General features: G+C 47.4%; 1 protein-coding gene across 1 annotated transcript in view; it reads left to right on the top strand.

The window, feature by feature from the left end:
• The window catches only part of CLASP1 (cytoplasmic linker associated protein 1), a 251,238-nt gene that overhangs the window by 123,490 nt on the left and 108,881 nt on the right, over window positions 1–18,867 (top strand). The window contains exons 21-30 of the mRNA XM_073647506.1: window positions 1,906–2,013; window positions 2,158–2,184; window positions 2,678–2,839; window positions 4,041–4,148; window positions 5,636–5,698; window positions 7,627–7,730; window positions 8,159–8,182; window positions 10,331–10,575; window positions 10,704–10,767; window positions 11,824–11,826. Of these exons, the coding sequence (XP_073503607.1) occupies window positions 1,906–2,013; window positions 2,158–2,184; window positions 2,678–2,839; window positions 4,041–4,148; window positions 5,636–5,698; window positions 7,627–7,730; window positions 8,159–8,182; window positions 10,331–10,575; window positions 10,704–10,767; window positions 11,824–11,826 (908 nt within the window). The remainder of the gene's footprint in view (window positions 1–1,905; window positions 2,014–2,157; window positions 2,185–2,677; window positions 2,840–4,040; window positions 4,149–5,635; window positions 5,699–7,626; window positions 7,731–8,158; window positions 8,183–10,330; window positions 10,576–10,703; window positions 10,768–11,823; window positions 11,827–18,867) is intronic.

Here is an 18,867-nt window from a genome sequence, read left to right as displayed (position 1 = left end):
GTACATACATTACATTACTGATCCTGAGTTACATCCTGTATTATACCCCAGAGCTGCACTCACTATTCTGCTGGTGCAGTCACTGTGTACATACATTACATCACTGATCCTGAGTTACATCCTGTATTATACCCCAGAGCTGCACTCACTATTCTGCTGGTGCAGTCGCTGTGTACATACATTACATTACTGATCCTGAGTTACATCCTGTATTATACTCCAGAGCTGCACTCACTATTCTGCTGGTGCAGTCACTGTGTACATACATTACATTACTGATCCTGAATTACATCCTGTATTATACTCCAGAGCTGCACTCACTATTCTGCTGGTGCAATCACTGTGTACATGCATTACATTACTGATCCTGAGTTACATCCTGTATTATACTCCAGAGCTGCACTCACTATTCTGCTGGTGCAGTCACTGTGTACATACATTACATTACTGATCCTGAGTTACATCCTGTATTATACTCCAGAGCTGCACTCACTATTCTGCTGTTGCAGTCGCTGTGTACATACATTACATTATTGATCCTGAGTTACATCCTGTATTATACTCCAGAGCTGCACTCACTATTCTGCTGGTGCAGTCACTGTGTACATACATTACATTACTGATCCTGAGTTACATCCTGTATTATACCCCAGAGCTGCACTCACTATTCTGCTGGTGCAATCACTGTGTACATACATTACATTACTGATCCTGAGTTACCTCCTGTATTATACTCCAGAGCTGCACTCACTATTCTGCTGGTGCAGTCGCTGTGTACATACATTACATTATTGATCCTGCGTTACATCCTGTATTATACTCCAGAGCTGCACTCACTATTCTGCTGGTGCAGTCACTGTGTACATACATTACATTACTGATCCTGAGTTACCTCCTGTATTATACTCCAGAGCTGCACTCACTATTCTGCTGGTGCAGTCACTGTGTACATACATTACATTACTGATCCTGAGTTACATCCTGTATTATACTCCAGAGCTACACTCACTATTCTGCTGGTGCAGTCACTGTGTACATACATTACATTACTGATCCCGAGTTACATCCTGCATTATACTCCAGAGCTGCACTCACTATTCTGCTGGTGCAGTCACTGTGTACATACATTACATTACTGATCCTGAGTTACATCCTGTATTATACTCCAGAGCTGCACTCACTATTCTGCTGGTGCAGTCACTGTGTACATACATTACATTACTGATCCTGAGTTACCTCCTGTATTATACTCCAGAGCTGCACTCACTATTCTGCTGGTGCAGTCACTGTGTACATACATTACATTACTGATCCTGAGTTACATCCTGTATTATACTTCAGAGCTGTGCTCACTATTCTGCAGATGTTCTCCTTTCAGTCTTTGCACATAGCTTTCTGGTGATTGTACAGTACCATAAACAAGAACAATTGTCCTCCTGCAGGGTCTCCGCTAAGCTGTTGGGTGCTCTATCCATAAGCTTGCTGACTGTTTACAGTCCCTACTAGCAGAATTGTGACTAGCACTCTTGGCTAGAGCCCGGCATCTTGTCTGTAATTCGGGGTCACCATCTGATGCATCCTGGGAGTTCCTACATACCATCTATATATTGATTGACGGTCGGGGTGGATGTCCTGACGCCGCGGTCGGGGGCGGGTGGCCTGACGCCGCGGTCGGGGGCGGGTGGCCTGACGCCGTGGAGGCGGTGCGGCCCCTTCTGTACCCGGTTGCTCTTGCGCTGTAGGATTGGACCTTCGTCCGGTTTTTGCAGACGTCTTGGGTTCGGTCACTGCTCCTCATTGGTGGCGATCTCCTGGTTTCTCCATTATGGAGACGCTGGGGATTCTTTATAGGGCGCTCTGTCTGTGGGGCCTTAGTGATCACCATACGTTTGTGTTTTTGGACAGGACGGATCCGCACCAGGAGGCAGAGCTCAGGAAGCACCAGCAGCGCCAGCTCCGCACAGCCGGACACCCGGGGCCGAAGCAGAGCCAAGATCGTGTCGCAGTCCCAGCGTAAGCACTTGGGGCGGGAATAATGGTAGATGGTGTCTGCGCTTCATGGTTGTCCGCTGTCCTGTTTTATGAGATGTGCTTTCTACATTGTGTGACCTTCTCTAAATCCTCTTTACTGTCCTCCTCCTGCCTCCATATGCAAAGGATCCCGATCAGCGAATCCAGCCAGTGGTAAGACGCTGCCCGGGGCCTCAGCACCTCCTGTCATCTCCTGCCATTAGTCTGTGGGCGACCTGCTGTGCACTTGCTGACGACAGCCCTCCCTGGCACCTCTCGGCAATGTGGGGACCACTGTTTCATGTGCCAAGTTCTCATAAATGTGGGACAATGAAGCTTGTAGAGGTGGCGGTGGCGGAGGGCCAGGCACATCAGGCATTTGGCTGCACACTCCTCGCTCTTCTAGGCAGCGGACAGCCTGTTCTGTCCTGGAGGCAGCCTAATTGCACAATGCCTGAACACTACTACCCCCATTTTACACTGGCCTTGTCACGCAAGGTTCTGCCGCATCACCTGTACAGAGGTGTCCAGGGGAGCGTCGCTGCATTGTGGTAATGTGGTCGCCAATAGTGAGGTTATTGTGCTCCATAGCATCGCTGAGCATCATCCATGTAGATACGCAGCGACTGATGTCTGACTGTCACTCATCCACCTTCTCTCCGCACAGCCGGCAGCCGCTCCAGCTCTCCTGGTAAATTGTTGAGCAGTGGATACGGTCTGGCAACCAGCGCCCAGAGGGTCCCACAAATCCCGACCTCCGAGAAAAGAAGCAAGATTCCCCGCAGTCAGGGCTGCAGCCGTGAGACCAGCCCCAGCAGGATAGGACTGGGTAAGGATAATGGTCGCTTTGGGGAATTTTACCCTTTATTTGTATGTTTTTCAGTTTTTAATGCAGAAGTTCGGAGCTGAACCGCTGCTGTTGCACAGATTCAGCCATTATATACACCCCTGTGTATATACACATAACCAGGGCAGAGGAACAGAAGGCCAATGCACCCGTATATAGATACATAGTGATTCGCAGGACCCTAGTGGCCGTGTGAGTAGTCCATGACCACCAGACTAGAGCCCTGCGGACGTCTCCCCACTCCCTGCAATGATGACTTAATCAGAAGAGGCATTGGGGGGGCTGGCAGGTAGGAGAGGGGCTGGCAGGGCTTTGGTCCGGTGGCCATGGGCTACTGATTTTAGACGAGGGTCCTGAGAATCATTTTGCTCACTTCTAGCTGTTACAAGTCCATATTGAGCCCAAATGCCCCTGATAGGAAATATAAAACCAGTGAGTGGAATTCAGGGCCGGCCATAGACCCGGGGAGTTTGTGTGAGTGTTGGTGGCCTGATGAGCACGGAGCTCGCTGCGGACGCCGCTCTCTTAGTGACACGGGGCTTGGTTAGTCGCACTGATCCTCTGTCATCATTAGGGCACTGTGTGCGGCCCCCGTTGGCTTTACCTGGGCGGATGCTCTTGCAGCCATTTCACTCGGTCACTACAAGGGGATCAGTATTTCAGCTCATTGTGATCCATGTTTGAGGGGGGTCTGATCCCGCACGGAGGGGTCTGATCCCGTGCTCGCTCCTCCATCACAGCGGTCACCGATCGGCAGATTGTGTCTCGTGATGGATGTGTTGCCTCCTGTTGAGTAGCTTCTGCTCCGTGGCTTTGCATGGAGCTATCCCTCCCTGGGTCCATGTCTCCCCCGTTTTCATACACAGCGCAGGCTCAGGATTGGGGGCCGTGATTGGAAGGTCTGTACCGGCGGCTGATTCGTGTAATTTTGCGTTTCTTCCTTAAATTGCACGCAGTGGGGGGCTTCTTCTGATCATTACTTCCAGTGTTGCTTCCTCTCTTCCTGACCTTTCTTGCCTGCGCTGTCCGGTGACTTTGGCGCCGCTCGTCCTTGTGTCTGCGGTTCAGGATGTTTTGTCATTTATGTAACAGCATTAACCACTTGCTCCACTGAAGATTTTCTCAATTTTCTGCCTGTTATGTGTTGTAAATTAATGTGCTGCTTTTCCACATCGCATGCTAGCCCGGAGCAGCCGCATCCCCCGACCCAGCATGAGTCAGGGGTGCAGCCGCGACACCAGCCGAGAGAGCAGCCGGGATACCAGTCCCGCCAGGGGCTTTGCACCTCTCGGTAAGTATTGGCACATTGAAATCCCTTTGTCCTCCCCGACCCTTCCCTCAGCTAATCCTGAGCACTCGGGACCCGTCCGTGTCCTTCCTTCCTGATTCCGCAGAAGTTGGCACCCTTTATAACTAATTCCCCTTATTAAACATGGCCGTATGTGATCTGTAGTACCCCAGCAGCTCATTGTATGCCAGGCTATAGGCGGTCATACTGTGCTGGGATCTGCAGTATTGCAGTATGAGGGATCGTCACTAGTGATGAGCGAGCATGCTCTTTACTCGAGATTTACGAGCATGCTCGGGTGTTTTCCGAGTATCTTCGGAGTGCTCGAATATTATGTTTGAGTCACTCCTGTATGCATGATTTGCGACTGTTTGACAGCTTTAATACATGTGAGGAATGCCTGTTTGTTAGGCATTCCTCACATGTATTAAAGCTGTCAAACAGTCGCAAATGATACCCCAGCATGCTCGCCGAAAGGGTTAACTGAACACGCTCGCTCGTCACTATCCTGTTCATTGTGTGACCCCGGAGCACTAATAAATCTCCACGTATCTGGGTGCTCTGCCCTAGTTGTTAGGCCGCATTCACACTTCTGTGTTACCTGATGCATGGACCGGCCGCCTCCATAGCGATATATTCGCCTGTGGCTTTTGGGCCCGGAGACCGCGGCCGGTCCGTGCATCCACTGTAGTTATTGGGGGCGGCTGTGCCCCCACAGTAATCTCCTAAGCTATTACCTGCAATGTGAGCGATAAGGGCCCGCATAGCACAGTATGCCCGGCATGTCCAGCAGAGCCCAGCGTGCGGCCCTCCAGCAACCGCACAACAACTACAGCTCCCATTTGACCGCACTTTGTAGGCTCTGATAGTGCGGGACTCTGATCTTCCACTACTCCCATTATTGGGGTCTGGTGTATGATAATGAGGTTTGTATTCGGGGTCAGGGGTCTCCTTTCTTACAATGCATGGTAGTTTAACCCTTACTAAACCCCCACCACCCCATCTCTTGTGTCAGTCGCATGGACCTTTAATTCTTGCGTCCTGTCTGGTGGTCTTTTTGTATCATGTCCCAATATTGGACCTGAATAGTGACGTTTATCGGTGTCACTTCAGACTACAGATCTCATCATCTCCTTTACAGTGGTCTGGCCGGCAGGGTGCCCTTGTGGCTCGCACCTCACCGTGGCTCGGCCCGGTGTGTTACCTGTGTTCACCAGCAGGGGCAGGATAGTCCATGTGACCTGTAGTCTGTGTAGTGTCCTCCCGCCTCTGTCCTGTCCTACGTGTGGTGGGATTCCTGCCGGAGCTGCCATGCAGTGATCGCAGGAATACTCGACCGCACGCTCCGCTCTGTCCCATTCAGCTCTCGCTCTGCTTCGTGTCACATCCACCCCCGGGACCCTTATGTGTACGGGACCCTCATATGTGTACGCCGCTTCTGTCTTCTGCGTGTTAACCCTTTGGGTGTTTGCCATTCCTTCTTCTTGCAGCCTCTCGACGTCATTCCAGGTCCACTAGTGCGCTCTCCACCTCCGAGTCTGTGGGGCAGTCAGGTGATCCGGCGCTAACTGCATGCCCGCCTCACCCTCCATGCCCGCCTCACCCTCCATGCCCTGACATCGCTGCCGCATGTCCATCACATCCGCCATTACGTGTTGCTTTGTGCCGCTAGAGTCTGATCATTGTATATCTCATGCTCATTCATTATAATTTGCGTGTACACTTTATATTTCGGGGGTCCGCTCTCTACTCTGGGAACCGGTCTGGGGTTTGAGTCCGTGGATTTAGGTGGCTGTCATCCTGATGGGATTGCTTCTCTTCCCCATGTACATGGAGCCTTGGGGTGTAATGATGAGAGTAGTAGTTCCTCTCGTTATCTTGTAGACTGTACCGGGGGTGTCTCTGATTAATGCTCCTTGTGTAGTGGGACCCTCGGGGGGCTGCCGGCCATCGTTCCCTTTCTGCATGGATCTCGGTGTGAGGTTCTGACATTGCACCAGTCGGACACCCCCGGCCATTTATGGGGAGATTCTTGGGGTCAGTGATGACTGATGGGGGCGCTCTACTACAGGCAGCAGAGGGAGGGGGGCACTGGGGAGATTAGAGGGGTGATCCTCCTTATATTATAGCACCGCACTGGATGAAGACTGGATGATGGTGGTTAAAGTACCTCTCCAGAACTCCTCCATAGCGTGACGGCCGGATCATTCTTGCAGTGCATTCTGGGTGGTATTGCTGTGTTTCCTGCTGCGCACAGGAGGAGGTTTGTTACAGTAGCCTCATTGCTGAGGTCACAGCTCGGTCTGGCCTGCGTCAGCTGTGATGATGGTGGTTGTAGTCAGTGTCCCTGAGTTCTTGTATCCGCACAGATTTTCGGGTGTTTGTGGCCCCTGTTCAGCCTCATGTCCTATAGGTGCTGTATAGAGATCAGTGGCCGCCTCCGTCCTGCTGTCCGGGGGTCTCGGGGCTCGGCTTGTACATCCCTCATCCCCGGGCCGATGACTCCCATCGTTTCCGCAGCTTTATATAATCATTTCTGTAGAATTATCCATCCCATCACCGCTAACTTTCTTTTCTGCCATTCCTCCTCATGTTCCTTCCGTACAGGTGAGAGACGTATTATTAGGCTGTGTTCACACGCTGCCACCACATCACAGCCGAGGTGGTCGCATAGAAAAGTGGACGGGAACAGCACCGCTCTTATCGGGCGCGCTGCGGCTGCAATGTGGCCACAACGCGTGGACGCAGCAGAGGCCACGTCTGTCCTTTGGTGCAGGTGGCGCCGTCATTAGTACGTGTCTAGCTCTGGCTCTACAGCTGGCGAACTACAGCCCCCAGCATGCCCTGCTCGTGTCTTAGCTGTAGAGACACGGCTTTGCCGGGGTCCTTTCCTCTAACAGAAGCTGCTGCTGTCGGCGTTTTCCAGCCCGCTGTCTCCTGCTGAATTCCTGCAGTTCGTCTTTTTGGCTTCTAACGGGCAAATTATTCCCCTTTCTGGATGAAATATATGTAAAATCTGCGGCTGACGGGGGTCCACAGGTGGAGGGTGCCTTAATGACAGCTGCGGCCATAGATGACACCCAGTGATGTCAGCCGACTGTCCGCCATCTCCCTGACCGCCCGGACAGTCGTCTGAGGAGACGATAAGCGGCCGCCGAGCATCACTGACGCCGCTGATCCATGAGGAATCAGACAATCCTGCCCGATATATGGACGTGGGATTGTCGGCTGATTCCACAGTAATCGTGTGAGTCCGCAGAGATGGCGTGTCTGTCCCCTTATTACGGGGAATGGATAGTGTAACGCTCAGACGGCTCTGCGTGGTCGTGGGGGTGGTGCAGGATGTCGGGTGCTCAGTCTCCAGCCGCCCGTGTCCTGGGTGAGGAGGATTTTGCCCGTCAGTCGCCTCCAGGATTTCGGCTGCAGGGATTCTGCCTCTGAGCAGAGACTTTAACATTTTGCTTCTCCTTCTTTTGACAAGATCGTTATGGGATCGGCCAGTCGGGCAGAATACCGTCCACCGTGAACGCCATGAGGGTCCTGAGCTCCAGTACAGACCTGGAAGCCGCCGTGGCCGATGCATTGGTAAGGTGAAACGCGTCCGTGTCCCCGGCGTGTCATCTCTCACTGTCTATACATGTGACGCATGCGGCTCCTCTCTCGTCCGTGGTCATAGCCGTCATCCCTTGTCAACCCAAAGGGCAGAACTCCTGAGCACCACGGACAAATACAGGCGATGGTGAAAATGGAGATTTCCTCCTCCGGTCATTACCGCTGCACTGTGAGGGTCTCCTCCATATAAGACCCCCGAGCTGTCGCTCAGCAGTCATTGCCAGCGGCGGTGGTGGCCTCTGTGATTTCTGCCCCGTCGTGTTGACTCGTAGACCTGTAGACGAGCCGTGGCTCCTCCACCCGAGGATCCGGCGCCCGTGGCCTCGTGTTGTCTCGTCTTCTCATCTCCATTTAACCCTTGATTTTCATTTTTCTAATAACATTCTTAATTTCTTGTTTAGCTGCTGGGAGACCCCAGGAATAAGGTACGGCCATTTTTGTTATGTTACACCGTACCCACATGGGATGAGTGTCGTTTCTGTGCAGTGATTGTTCCTGAAGCAGAAGGGTCCACTCCGGGGCGTCCGCCGATCTATAGGGGGCGTCTGCCACTGTATACAGCCATGTGTATTGGGGTGTCAGCCTCCTAGACCCCATCATCTCTGCTGTCACTTTGGGGCCACTTTCCTGCACAGGCTGAAGTCCTGGCCCAGTCCTGCTGGCAGCAGAGCGGAGACCCCACTCTATGGGACGTACCACCAGAACTCCCTTCTTCTGATGTAAGACGGGTCTGTACAATATCCTGTGATCTGGTTCTCCCCCCAATAGTCCATACACGGGGGGGGGGGCATCCACAGCACGGGGGGCGTCCATGTAAGGATGGAACGTGCTCTGCAGCCCGGGACAGGACTCGCCAGAACCGTCAGTCTGGACCCGGCCGAGGCACTGACCAGATTCACACAGTCCTCATACTCACACAGCTGAGGGTTTGCTACTGTTACATCCAGTTTAAGCAATCCACGGTGAGCTAGATCAGCCACACAGCCTCTGTACACACTGTAACAAACCCTCAGATAATGTCCAGCTGTTAGTTTGGCCTTTACAACAACAAGCAGAGAACTTATTAATGGCGAAGATTCTAAAAACCAAGTAAATAAGGTGCAAAATTCACCGAAACACTAAAACGGATAAGCGGTAAATATGTGTTAGGCGAGATGTCCTCGCAGCACGGCCGCGGACCACAGTCCTGTTACCTTGTGTCTCCTGCTCCTATGATGTTAGTGGCCCCTGTATGGCCCCATGATTGAAAACTCTGCACGTCTCTGTAAATTCTGCCTTCTCTAGTCTAATAACCATCCCCTGCAGAGCTGTGCCCCCGGACCACGACTGTACACTTTGGGTGGTCTGGTATACAGTGGCCCTCGGAGGGGGGGTATGAGGAGGTTGCTCCGCCCTCGGAGGGTGGAGGTGTGAGGTGGTTCTCCACCCTCGGGAGGGTGGGGGGGTGTGATGAGGTTCTGCGCCCTCGGACGGGGGTGTGAGGAGGTGCTCCGCCCTCGGAGGGGAGGGGGGTGTGAGGAGGTGCTCCGCCCTCGGAGGGGAGGGGGGTGTGAGGAGGTGCTCCGCCCTCGGAGGGAGGGGGTGTGAGGTGGTTCTCCACCCTCGGGAGGGTGGGGGTGTGTGCTCCGCCCTCGGAGGGGGGGTGTGAGGAGCTGCTCCGCCCTCGGAGGGGGGGGGTGTGAGGTGGTTCTCCACCCTCGGGAGGGTGGGGGGGTGTGAGGAGCTGCTCCGCCCTCGGAGGGGGGGGGTGTGAGGTGGTTCTCCACCCTCGGGAGGGTGGGGGTGTGTGCTCCGCCCTCGGAGGGGGGGTGTGAGGAGCTGCTCCGCCCTCGGAGGGGGGGGGTGTAAGGAGGTGGCCGCGGCCGCGCGGTCACTATCAGGACATGGAGCATCACCCTCCGCTCTGCCACTTCTCGCACCCCGGATGCTGGTGGAGGTGACTGCGTCTTCCGGTTCTGCTGATGAATGGCGCCTCCAGATATGATGTCTGAATAGGGAACCATCTGCTGTTGATGATGAGATCCGGGGCGATTACTTCATGTAAAGGATCCCGCTGATCCCGCGGCCTCCCTTCACTTGGTCTGGGTGCGCTGCCCCCACAGTGTCTGGGTCCCTTCTCCGTCGTCCTGGGTGTCTGGACTTGTGTGCGGAGTAATGGTGGCGTCATTAGATCTGGGTATTTGTTGTGAAACAACCCCACTAATAAACATGACTCCACTTTCCTGTATTTATTGGGGTCCTTCCATAATGTTGAGTTCTCCGCAGAGCATCTCCTGTACCATATCGCTGCAGAACGTCGCGGCAGAGCACTATATGATCACTGCTTTCCTGTGAATTGTATGAGGGCTGAGAACGCTCCAGGTGGGGGAGGGATCACATAACATGATGGGTTTGGGGTGGGGGATATGTTTGGGGCTTGTGCATTGGATTTCCAGGTGATTAAGCCCGGATGGGTTTATGTCTCCGCGTTCCGTGTATTCTGCATCCCGTGTATTCTGCATCCCGTGTGCTCCAGTCTGATGTGATCATGGTGAGATGTGCTGACTCCGGTTAATGTCAGATTTTACTTGCAGAAAAAGCCGGTGAGGAGACGCTACGAGCCGTACGGGATGTACTCCGATGACGATGCAAACAGTGACGCCTCCAGCGCCTGCTCAGAACGGTCTTATGGCTCTAGAAATGGCGGGATCCCGCACTACCTGCGCCAAACTGAGGATGTGGCCGAGGTCCTGAACCACTGCGCCAGCTCCAACTGGTCCGAGAGGAAAGAGGGGCTCATCGGCCTGCAAAACCTGCTGAAAAGTCAGCGGACGCTCAGGTGAGTGACGCCCGTGTCTGTGCACGGATCTACCGGCTGCAGCTTTAGGACTCAACGTCATTCTCCAGATTTTTTTTTTTTTTTTTGGATCAGTATTTTTTTTTATTACAGATGTTTTTGTTTTGCAGCCGTGTGGAGCTGAAGAGGCTTTGTGAAATCTTCACTCGGATGTTTGCAGACCCCCACAGTAAGGTAGGTGCCCCTCATACACAGGCAGGCAAAGTCCTGGAGGTTACTAGGGATGTTTCTTTAGGACGCAGACGGACGAGGCAGTAGAATTCGCTCTGTATAGTCCCATGTCAATGTGGCCTCCGGCTGCTGCTTGCTTTGCTTTTGCTGCTTGCGCTGCTTTCTGCGTGGTCCCTGCGGTGCTGCATGGTCCTTGCGGTGCTGTGGATTGTATGAGCTGCTTTTGGGGGGCTCCCAGGGTGTAATATAAGGGAGATGAGGAACCTGAGTGTGGCTGTAATCTCTGCATGCATCTAAGCTGCGCTGCACGAGTGCCGGACCAGATGGGAATATCTGCAGATTATATGTGGTGACTGCGCAGCAATCACGGGGAGTCGCGGCACGTCGGGGTGCATGGAAGGGTCACTTTGGGGGATGGCTGTTCTGTGGTGATTGCTTGACTGTGACCCAATCTCCTCCATCTTTAGTCATCGTGTGTGATCTGCAGAGAGCCGTCCGGCGGCTGCTGTCCATCACACGGGCCGCGCTCTGCCAGTGCTGCTTCTCCTGTGCTTTACTGACCGCTCGCTCTTGTGTTTCCATCTTGAAGCATGGCGCTATCGTATGTAATGGCGTTCAGCTGCGTCAGCGTAGCGCAGGTCATTACTGCAGTGTGAACGGCTGTGCCGCTTATTGAGGCAAACGAGAGCACTAAGGGGTCAGCATAAACATACGGTTACCCCGATAGCGCAGCTCAACACATGACCTGCAGTCATTACCCCTGTAAGGAGTCATGTGAGGCCGTCTGTGACTGCCGGGGTCTAAGGCTCTGTTCACATCTTGCGACCATGTTGCACCTCAGAACTGAGCAGCATAACTTTTTTTTTTTTCCTGGGTTTTCAGATTAATTGTTTTGCAAAAATATCTGGCCATTAACCGACAATGTGACTCCCGCCCCAGTTGCCAGTCGTGGCGCTGCGTCCGCCAGTCGGGGTGGGGAGGGCGTCTCTGTATCATGATGTGTACTAACGTGTGCTCTGTTTTATTGCATGCTCTGCCGTGCTGTGGATCTCACCCCAGAGAGTAAGTGTCGCCTTCTTTCTTCTCCATCATCCTCCACACTTGTGTTTTGTCTTTGCAGATTTGGAAGCGGGGGTCTCCTGGAGTTTGGCTAAACATTGGCTCCCGTTGTAGATCCAGATATATGTGCACATTGCAGATACGCTGCATTCGCAGGGTGCAACTGGAAGTGACAGAGCAGAGTGTGGGGGTCCGAGTGTGGGGGGCAATCAGCCCCGGTGAACTACACCATTTCCAGGGAGCGTGTATGTGGCCCGGATGTGGTGGTGCACCGGGGATGACAACTCCTGACTCTGCTGCAGACCACGGGGTTTATAGACCACTGACAAATCTGCCAGCCCCAGAATCATTGCAGACCCAAAGATGGTGGACGCCGATGTAGATACATCTCACACATGCGCTGCCAACGCCAAAATCCATATTCAGCTGAAGCAAACGTGTATTGTATAGGGGAAGGTAGCTGTCCGCAAGATGGTAGAGAAACCATCGATAATACTGTACACACTGATTATACTATATACAGTGCTCAGCAGAAGTGAGTACACCCCTGTATTATCAGTACATTATATATACAGTGCTCAGTATAAGTGAGTACACCCCTGTATTATCAGTACATTATATATACAGGGCTCAGTATAAGTGAGTACACCCCCTGTATTATCAGTACATTATATATACAGGGCTCAGTATAAGTGAGTGCACCCCCTGTATTATCAGTACATTATATATACAGCGCTCAGTATAAGTGAGTACACCCCCTGTATTATCAGTACATTATATATACAGGGCTCAGTATAAGTGAGTACACCCCTGTAATATCAGTACATTATATATACAGCGCTCAGTATAAGTGAGTACACCCCTGTATTATCAGTACTTTATATATACAGAGCTCAGTATAAGTGAGTACACCCCTGTATTATCAGTACATTATATATACAGCGCTCAGTATAAGTGAGTACACCCCTGTATTATCAGTACATTATATATACAGGGCTCAGTATAAGTGAGTACACCCCTGTATTATCAGTACATTATATATACAGGGCTCAGTATAAGTGAGTACACCCCTGTATTATCAGTACATTATATATACAGCGCTCAGTATAAGTGAGTACACCCCTGTATTATCAGTACATTATATATACAGGGCTCAGTATAAGTGAGTACACCCCTGTATTATCAGTACATTATATATACAGGGCTCAGTATAAGTGAGTACACCCTGTATTATCAGTACATTATATATACAGCGCTCAGTATAAGTGAGTACACCCCCTGTATTATCAGTACATTATATATACAGGGCTCAGTATAAGAGAGTACACCCCTGTATTATCAGTACATTATATATACAGGGCTCAGTATAAGAGAGTACACCCCTGTATTATCAGTACATTATATATACAGGGCTCAGTATAAGTGAGTACACCCCTGTATTATCAGTACATTATATATACAGGGCTCAGTATAAGTGAGTACACCCCTGTATTATCAGTACATTATATATACAGGGCTCAGTATAAGTGAGTACACCCCTGTATTATCAGTACATTATATATACAGGGCTCAGTATAAGTGAGTACACCCCTGTATTATCAGTACATTATATATACAGCGCTCAGTATAAGTGAGTACACCCCCTGTATTATCAGTACATTATATATACAGCGCTCAGTATAAGAGAGTACACCCCTGTATTATCAGTACATTATATATACAGCGCTCAGTATAAGTGAGTACACCCCTGTATTATCAGTACATTATATATACAGCGCTCAGTATAAGTGAGTACACCCCTGTATTATCAGTACATTATTTATACAGTGCTCAGTATAAGTGAGTACACCCCTGTATTATCACTACATTATATATACAGGGCTCAGCATAAGAGAGTACACCCCTGTATTATCAGTACATTATATATACAGGGCTCAGTATAAGTGAGTACACCCCTGTATTATCACTACATTATATATACAGGGCTCAGTATAAGTGAGTACACCCCTGTATTATCAGTACATTATATATACAGCGCTCAGTATAAGTGAGTACACCCCTGTATTATCAGTACATTATATATACAGCGCTCAGTATAAGTGAGTACACCCCTGTATTATCACTACATTATATATACAGGGCTCAAGTATAAGTGAGTACACCCCTGTAATATCAGTACATTATATATACAGTGCTCAGTATAAGTGAGTACACCCCTGTATTATCAGTACATTATATATACAGGGCTCAGTATAAGTGAGTACACCCCTGTATTATCAGTACATTATATATACAGCGCTCAGTATAAGTGAGTACACCCCTGTATTATCAGTACATTGTATATACAGGGCTCAGTATAAGTGAGTACACCCCTGTATTATCAGTACATTATATATACAGGGCTCAGTATAAGGGAGTACACCCCTGTATTATCAGTATATTATATATACAGTGCTCAGTATAAGTGAGTACACCCCTGTATTATCAGTACATTATATATACAGGGCTCAGTATAAGTGAGTACACCCCTGTAATATCAGTACATTATATATACAGCGCTCAGTATAAGTGAGTACACCCCTGTATTATCAGTACATTATATATACAGGGCTCAGTATAAGTGAGTACACCCCTGTATTATCAGTATATTATATATACAGTGCTCAGTATAAGTGAGTACACCCCTGTATTATCAGTACATTATATATACAGAGCTCAGTATAAGTGAGTACACCCCTGTATTATCAGTACATTATATATACAGCGCTCAGTATAAGTGAGTACACCCCTGTATTATCAGTACATTATATATACAGGGCTCAGTATAAGTGAGTACACCCCTGTATTATCAGTACATTATATATACAGGGCTCAGTATAAGTGAGTATACCCCCTCTATTATCAGTACATTATATATACAGCGCTCAGTATAAGTGAGTACATCCCCTGTATTATCAGTACATTATATATACAGCGCTCAGTATAAGAGAGTACACCCCTGTATTATCAGTACATTATATATACAGCGTTCAGTATAAGTGAGTACACCCCTGTATTATCAGTACATTATATATACAGCGCTCAGTATAAGAGAGTACACCCCTGTATTATCAGTACATTATATATACAGCGCTCAGTATAAGTGAGTACACCCCTGTATTATCAGTACATTATATATACAGCGCTCAGTATAAGTGAGTACACCCCCTGTATTATCAGTACATTATATATACAGGGCTCAATATAAGTGAGTACACCCCTGTATTATCAGTACATTATATATACAGCGCTCAGTATAAGTGAGTACACCCCTGTATTATCAGTACATTATATATACAGCGCTCAGTATAAGTGAGTACACCCCTGTATTATCAGTACATTATATATACAGGGCTCAGTATAAGAGAGTACACCCCTGTATTATCAGTACATTATATATACAGAGCTCAGTATAAGTGAGTACACCCCTGTATTATCAGTACATTATATATACAGAGCTCAGTATAAGTGAGTACACCCCTGTATTATCAGTACATTATATATACAGGGCTCAGTATAAGAGAGTACACCCCTGTATTATCAGTACATTATATATACAGGGCTCAGTATAAGTGAGTACACCCCTGTATTATCAGTACATTATATATACAGGGCTCAGTATAAGAGAGTACACCCCTGTATTATCAGTACATTATATATACAGGGCTCAGTATAAGTGAGTACACCCTGTATTATCAGTACATTATATATACAGCGCTCAGTATAAGTGAGTACACCCCCTGTATTATCAGTACATTATATATACAGGGCTCAGTATAAGAGAGTACACCCCTGTATTATCAGTACATTATATATACAGGGCTCAGTATAAGAGAGTACACCCCTGTATTATCAGTACATTATATATACAGGGCTCAGTATAAGTGAGTACACCCCTGTATTATCAGTACATTATATATACAGGGCTCAGTATAAGTGAGTACACCCCTGTATTATCAGTACATTATATATACAGGGCTCAGTATAAGTGAGTACACCCCTGTATTATCAGTACATTATATATACAGGGCTCAGTATAAGTGAGTACACCCCTGTATTATCAGTACATTATATATACAGCGCTCAGTATAAGTGAGTACACCCCCTGTATTATCAGTACATTATATATACAGCGCTCAGTATAAGAGAGTACACCCCTGTATTATCAGTACATTATATATACAGCGCTCAGTATAAGTGAGTACACCCCTGTATTATCAGTACATTATATATACAGCGCTCAGTATAAGTGAGTACACCCCTGTATTATCAGTACATTATTTATACAGTGCTCAGTATAAGTGAGTACACCCCTGTATTATCACTACATTATATATACAGGGCTCAGCATAAGAGAGTACACCCCTGTATTATCAGTACATTATATATACAGGGCTCAGTATAAGTGAGTACACCCCTGTATTATCACTACATTATATATACAGGGCTCAGTATAAGTGAGTACACCCCTGTATTATCAGTACATTATATATACAGCGCTCAGTATAAGTGAGTACACCCCTGTATTATCAGTACATTATATATACAGCGCTCAGTATAAGTGAGTACACCCCTGTATTATCACTACATTATATATACAGGGCTCAAGTATAAGTGAGTACACCCCTGTAATATCAGTACATTATATATACAGTGCTCAGTATAAGTGAGTACACCCCTGTATTATCAGTACATTATATATACAGTGCTCAGTATAAGTGAGTACACCCCTGTATTATCAGTACATTATATATACAGTGCTCAGTATAAGTGAGCGCACCCCTGTATTATCAGTACATTATATATACAGGGCTCAGTATAAGTGAGTACACCCCTGTATTATCAGTACATTATATATACAGGGCTCAGCATAAGAGAGTACACCCCTGTATTATCAGTACATTATATATACAGGGCTCAGTATAAGTGAGTACACCCCTGTATTATCACTACATTATATATACAGGGCTCAGCATAAGAGAGTACACCCCTGTATTATCAGTACATTATATATACAGTGATCAGTATAAGTGAGTACACCCCTGTATTATCAGTACATTATATATACAGTGCTCAGTATAAGTGAGTACACCCCCTGTATTATCAGTACATTATATATACAGGGCTCAGTATAAGTGAGTACACCCCTGTATTATCAGTACATTATATATACAGTGCTCAGTATAAGTGAGCGCACCCCTGTATTATCAGTACATTATATATACAGGGCTCAGTATAAGTGAGTACACCCCTGTATTATCAGTACATTATATATACAGCGCTCAGTATAAGAGAGTACACCCCTGTATTATCAGTACATTATATATACAGCGCTCAGTATAAGTGAGTACACCCCTGTATTATCAGTACATTATATATACAGGGCTCAGTATAAGTGAGTACACCCCTGTATTATCAGTACATTATATATACAGCGCTCAGTATAAGTGAGTACACCCCTGTATTATCAGTACATTATATATACAGGGCTCAGTATAAGTGAGTACACCCCTGTATTATCAGTACATTATATATACAGCGCTCAGTATAAGTGAGTACACCCCTGTATTATCAGTACATTGTATATACAGGGCTCAGTATAAGTGAGTACACCCCTGTATTATCAGTACATTATATATACAGGGCTCAGTATAAGTGAGTACACCCCTGTATTATCAGTATATTATATATACAGTGCTCAGTATAAGTGAGTACACCCCTGTATTATCAGTACATTATATATACAGGGCTCAGTATAAGTGAGTACACCCCTGTAATATCAGTACATTATATATACAGCGCTCAGTATAAGTGAGTACACCCCTGTATTATCAGTACATTATATATACAGGGCTCAGTATAAGTGAGTACACCCCTGTATTATCAGTATATTATATATACAGTGCTCAGTATAAGTGAGTACACCCCTGTATTATCAGTACATTATATATACAGAGCTCAGTATAAGTGAGTACACCCCTGTATTATCAGTACATTATATATACAGCGCTCAGTATAAGTGAGTACACCCCTGTATTATCAGTACATTATATATACAGGGCTCAGTATAAGTGAGTACACCCCTGTATTATCAGTACATTATATATACAGGGCTCAGTATAAGTGAGTACACCCCTGTATTATCAGTACATTATATATACAGGGCTCAGTATAAGTGATTACACCCCTGTATTATCAGTACATTATATATACAGCGCTCAGTATAAGTGAGTACACCCCTGTATTATCAGTACATTATATATACAGCGCTCAGTATAAGAGAGTACACCCCTGTATTATCAGTACATTATATATACAGCGTTCAGTATAAGTGAGTACACCCCTGTATTATCAGTACATTATATATACAGCGCTCAGTATAAGTGAGTACATCCCCTGTATTATCAGTACATTATATATACAGCGCTCAGTATAAGAGAGTACACCCCTGTATTATCAGTACATTATATATACAGCGTTCAGTATAAGTGAGTACACCCCTGTATTATCAGTACATTATATATACAGCGCTCAGTATAAGAGAGTACACCCCTGTATTATCAGTACATTATATATACAGCGCTCAGTATAAGTGAGTACACCCCTGTATTATCAGTACATTATATATACAGCGCTCAGTATAAGTGAGTACACCCCCTGTATTATCAGTACATTATATATACAGGGCTCAATATAAGTGAGTACACCCCTGTATTATCAGTACATTATATATACAGCGCTCAGTATAAGTGAGTACACCCCTGTATTATCAGTACATTATATATACAGCGCTCAGTATAAGTGAGTACACCCCTGTATTATCAGTACATTATATATACAGGGCTCAGTATAAGAGAGTACACCCCTGTATTATCAGTACATTATATATACAGAGCTCAGTATAAGTGAGTACACCCCTGTATTATCAGTACATTATATATACAGAGCTCAGTATAAGTGAGTACACCCCTGTATTATCAGTACATTATATATACAGGGCTCAGT

The sequence above is a fragment of the Phyllobates terribilis genome, unplaced genomic scaffold (genome assembly GCF_046119375.1).
Source record: "Phyllobates terribilis strain yellow unplaced genomic scaffold, ASM4611937v1 Scaffold_9__5_contigs__length_417890890, whole genome shotgun sequence".
In the NCBI taxonomy this organism is placed as follows: domain Eukaryota; kingdom Metazoa; phylum Chordata; class Amphibia; order Anura; family Dendrobatidae; genus Phyllobates; species Phyllobates terribilis.
This window is presented reverse-complemented; position numbering and strand designations above follow the sequence as displayed.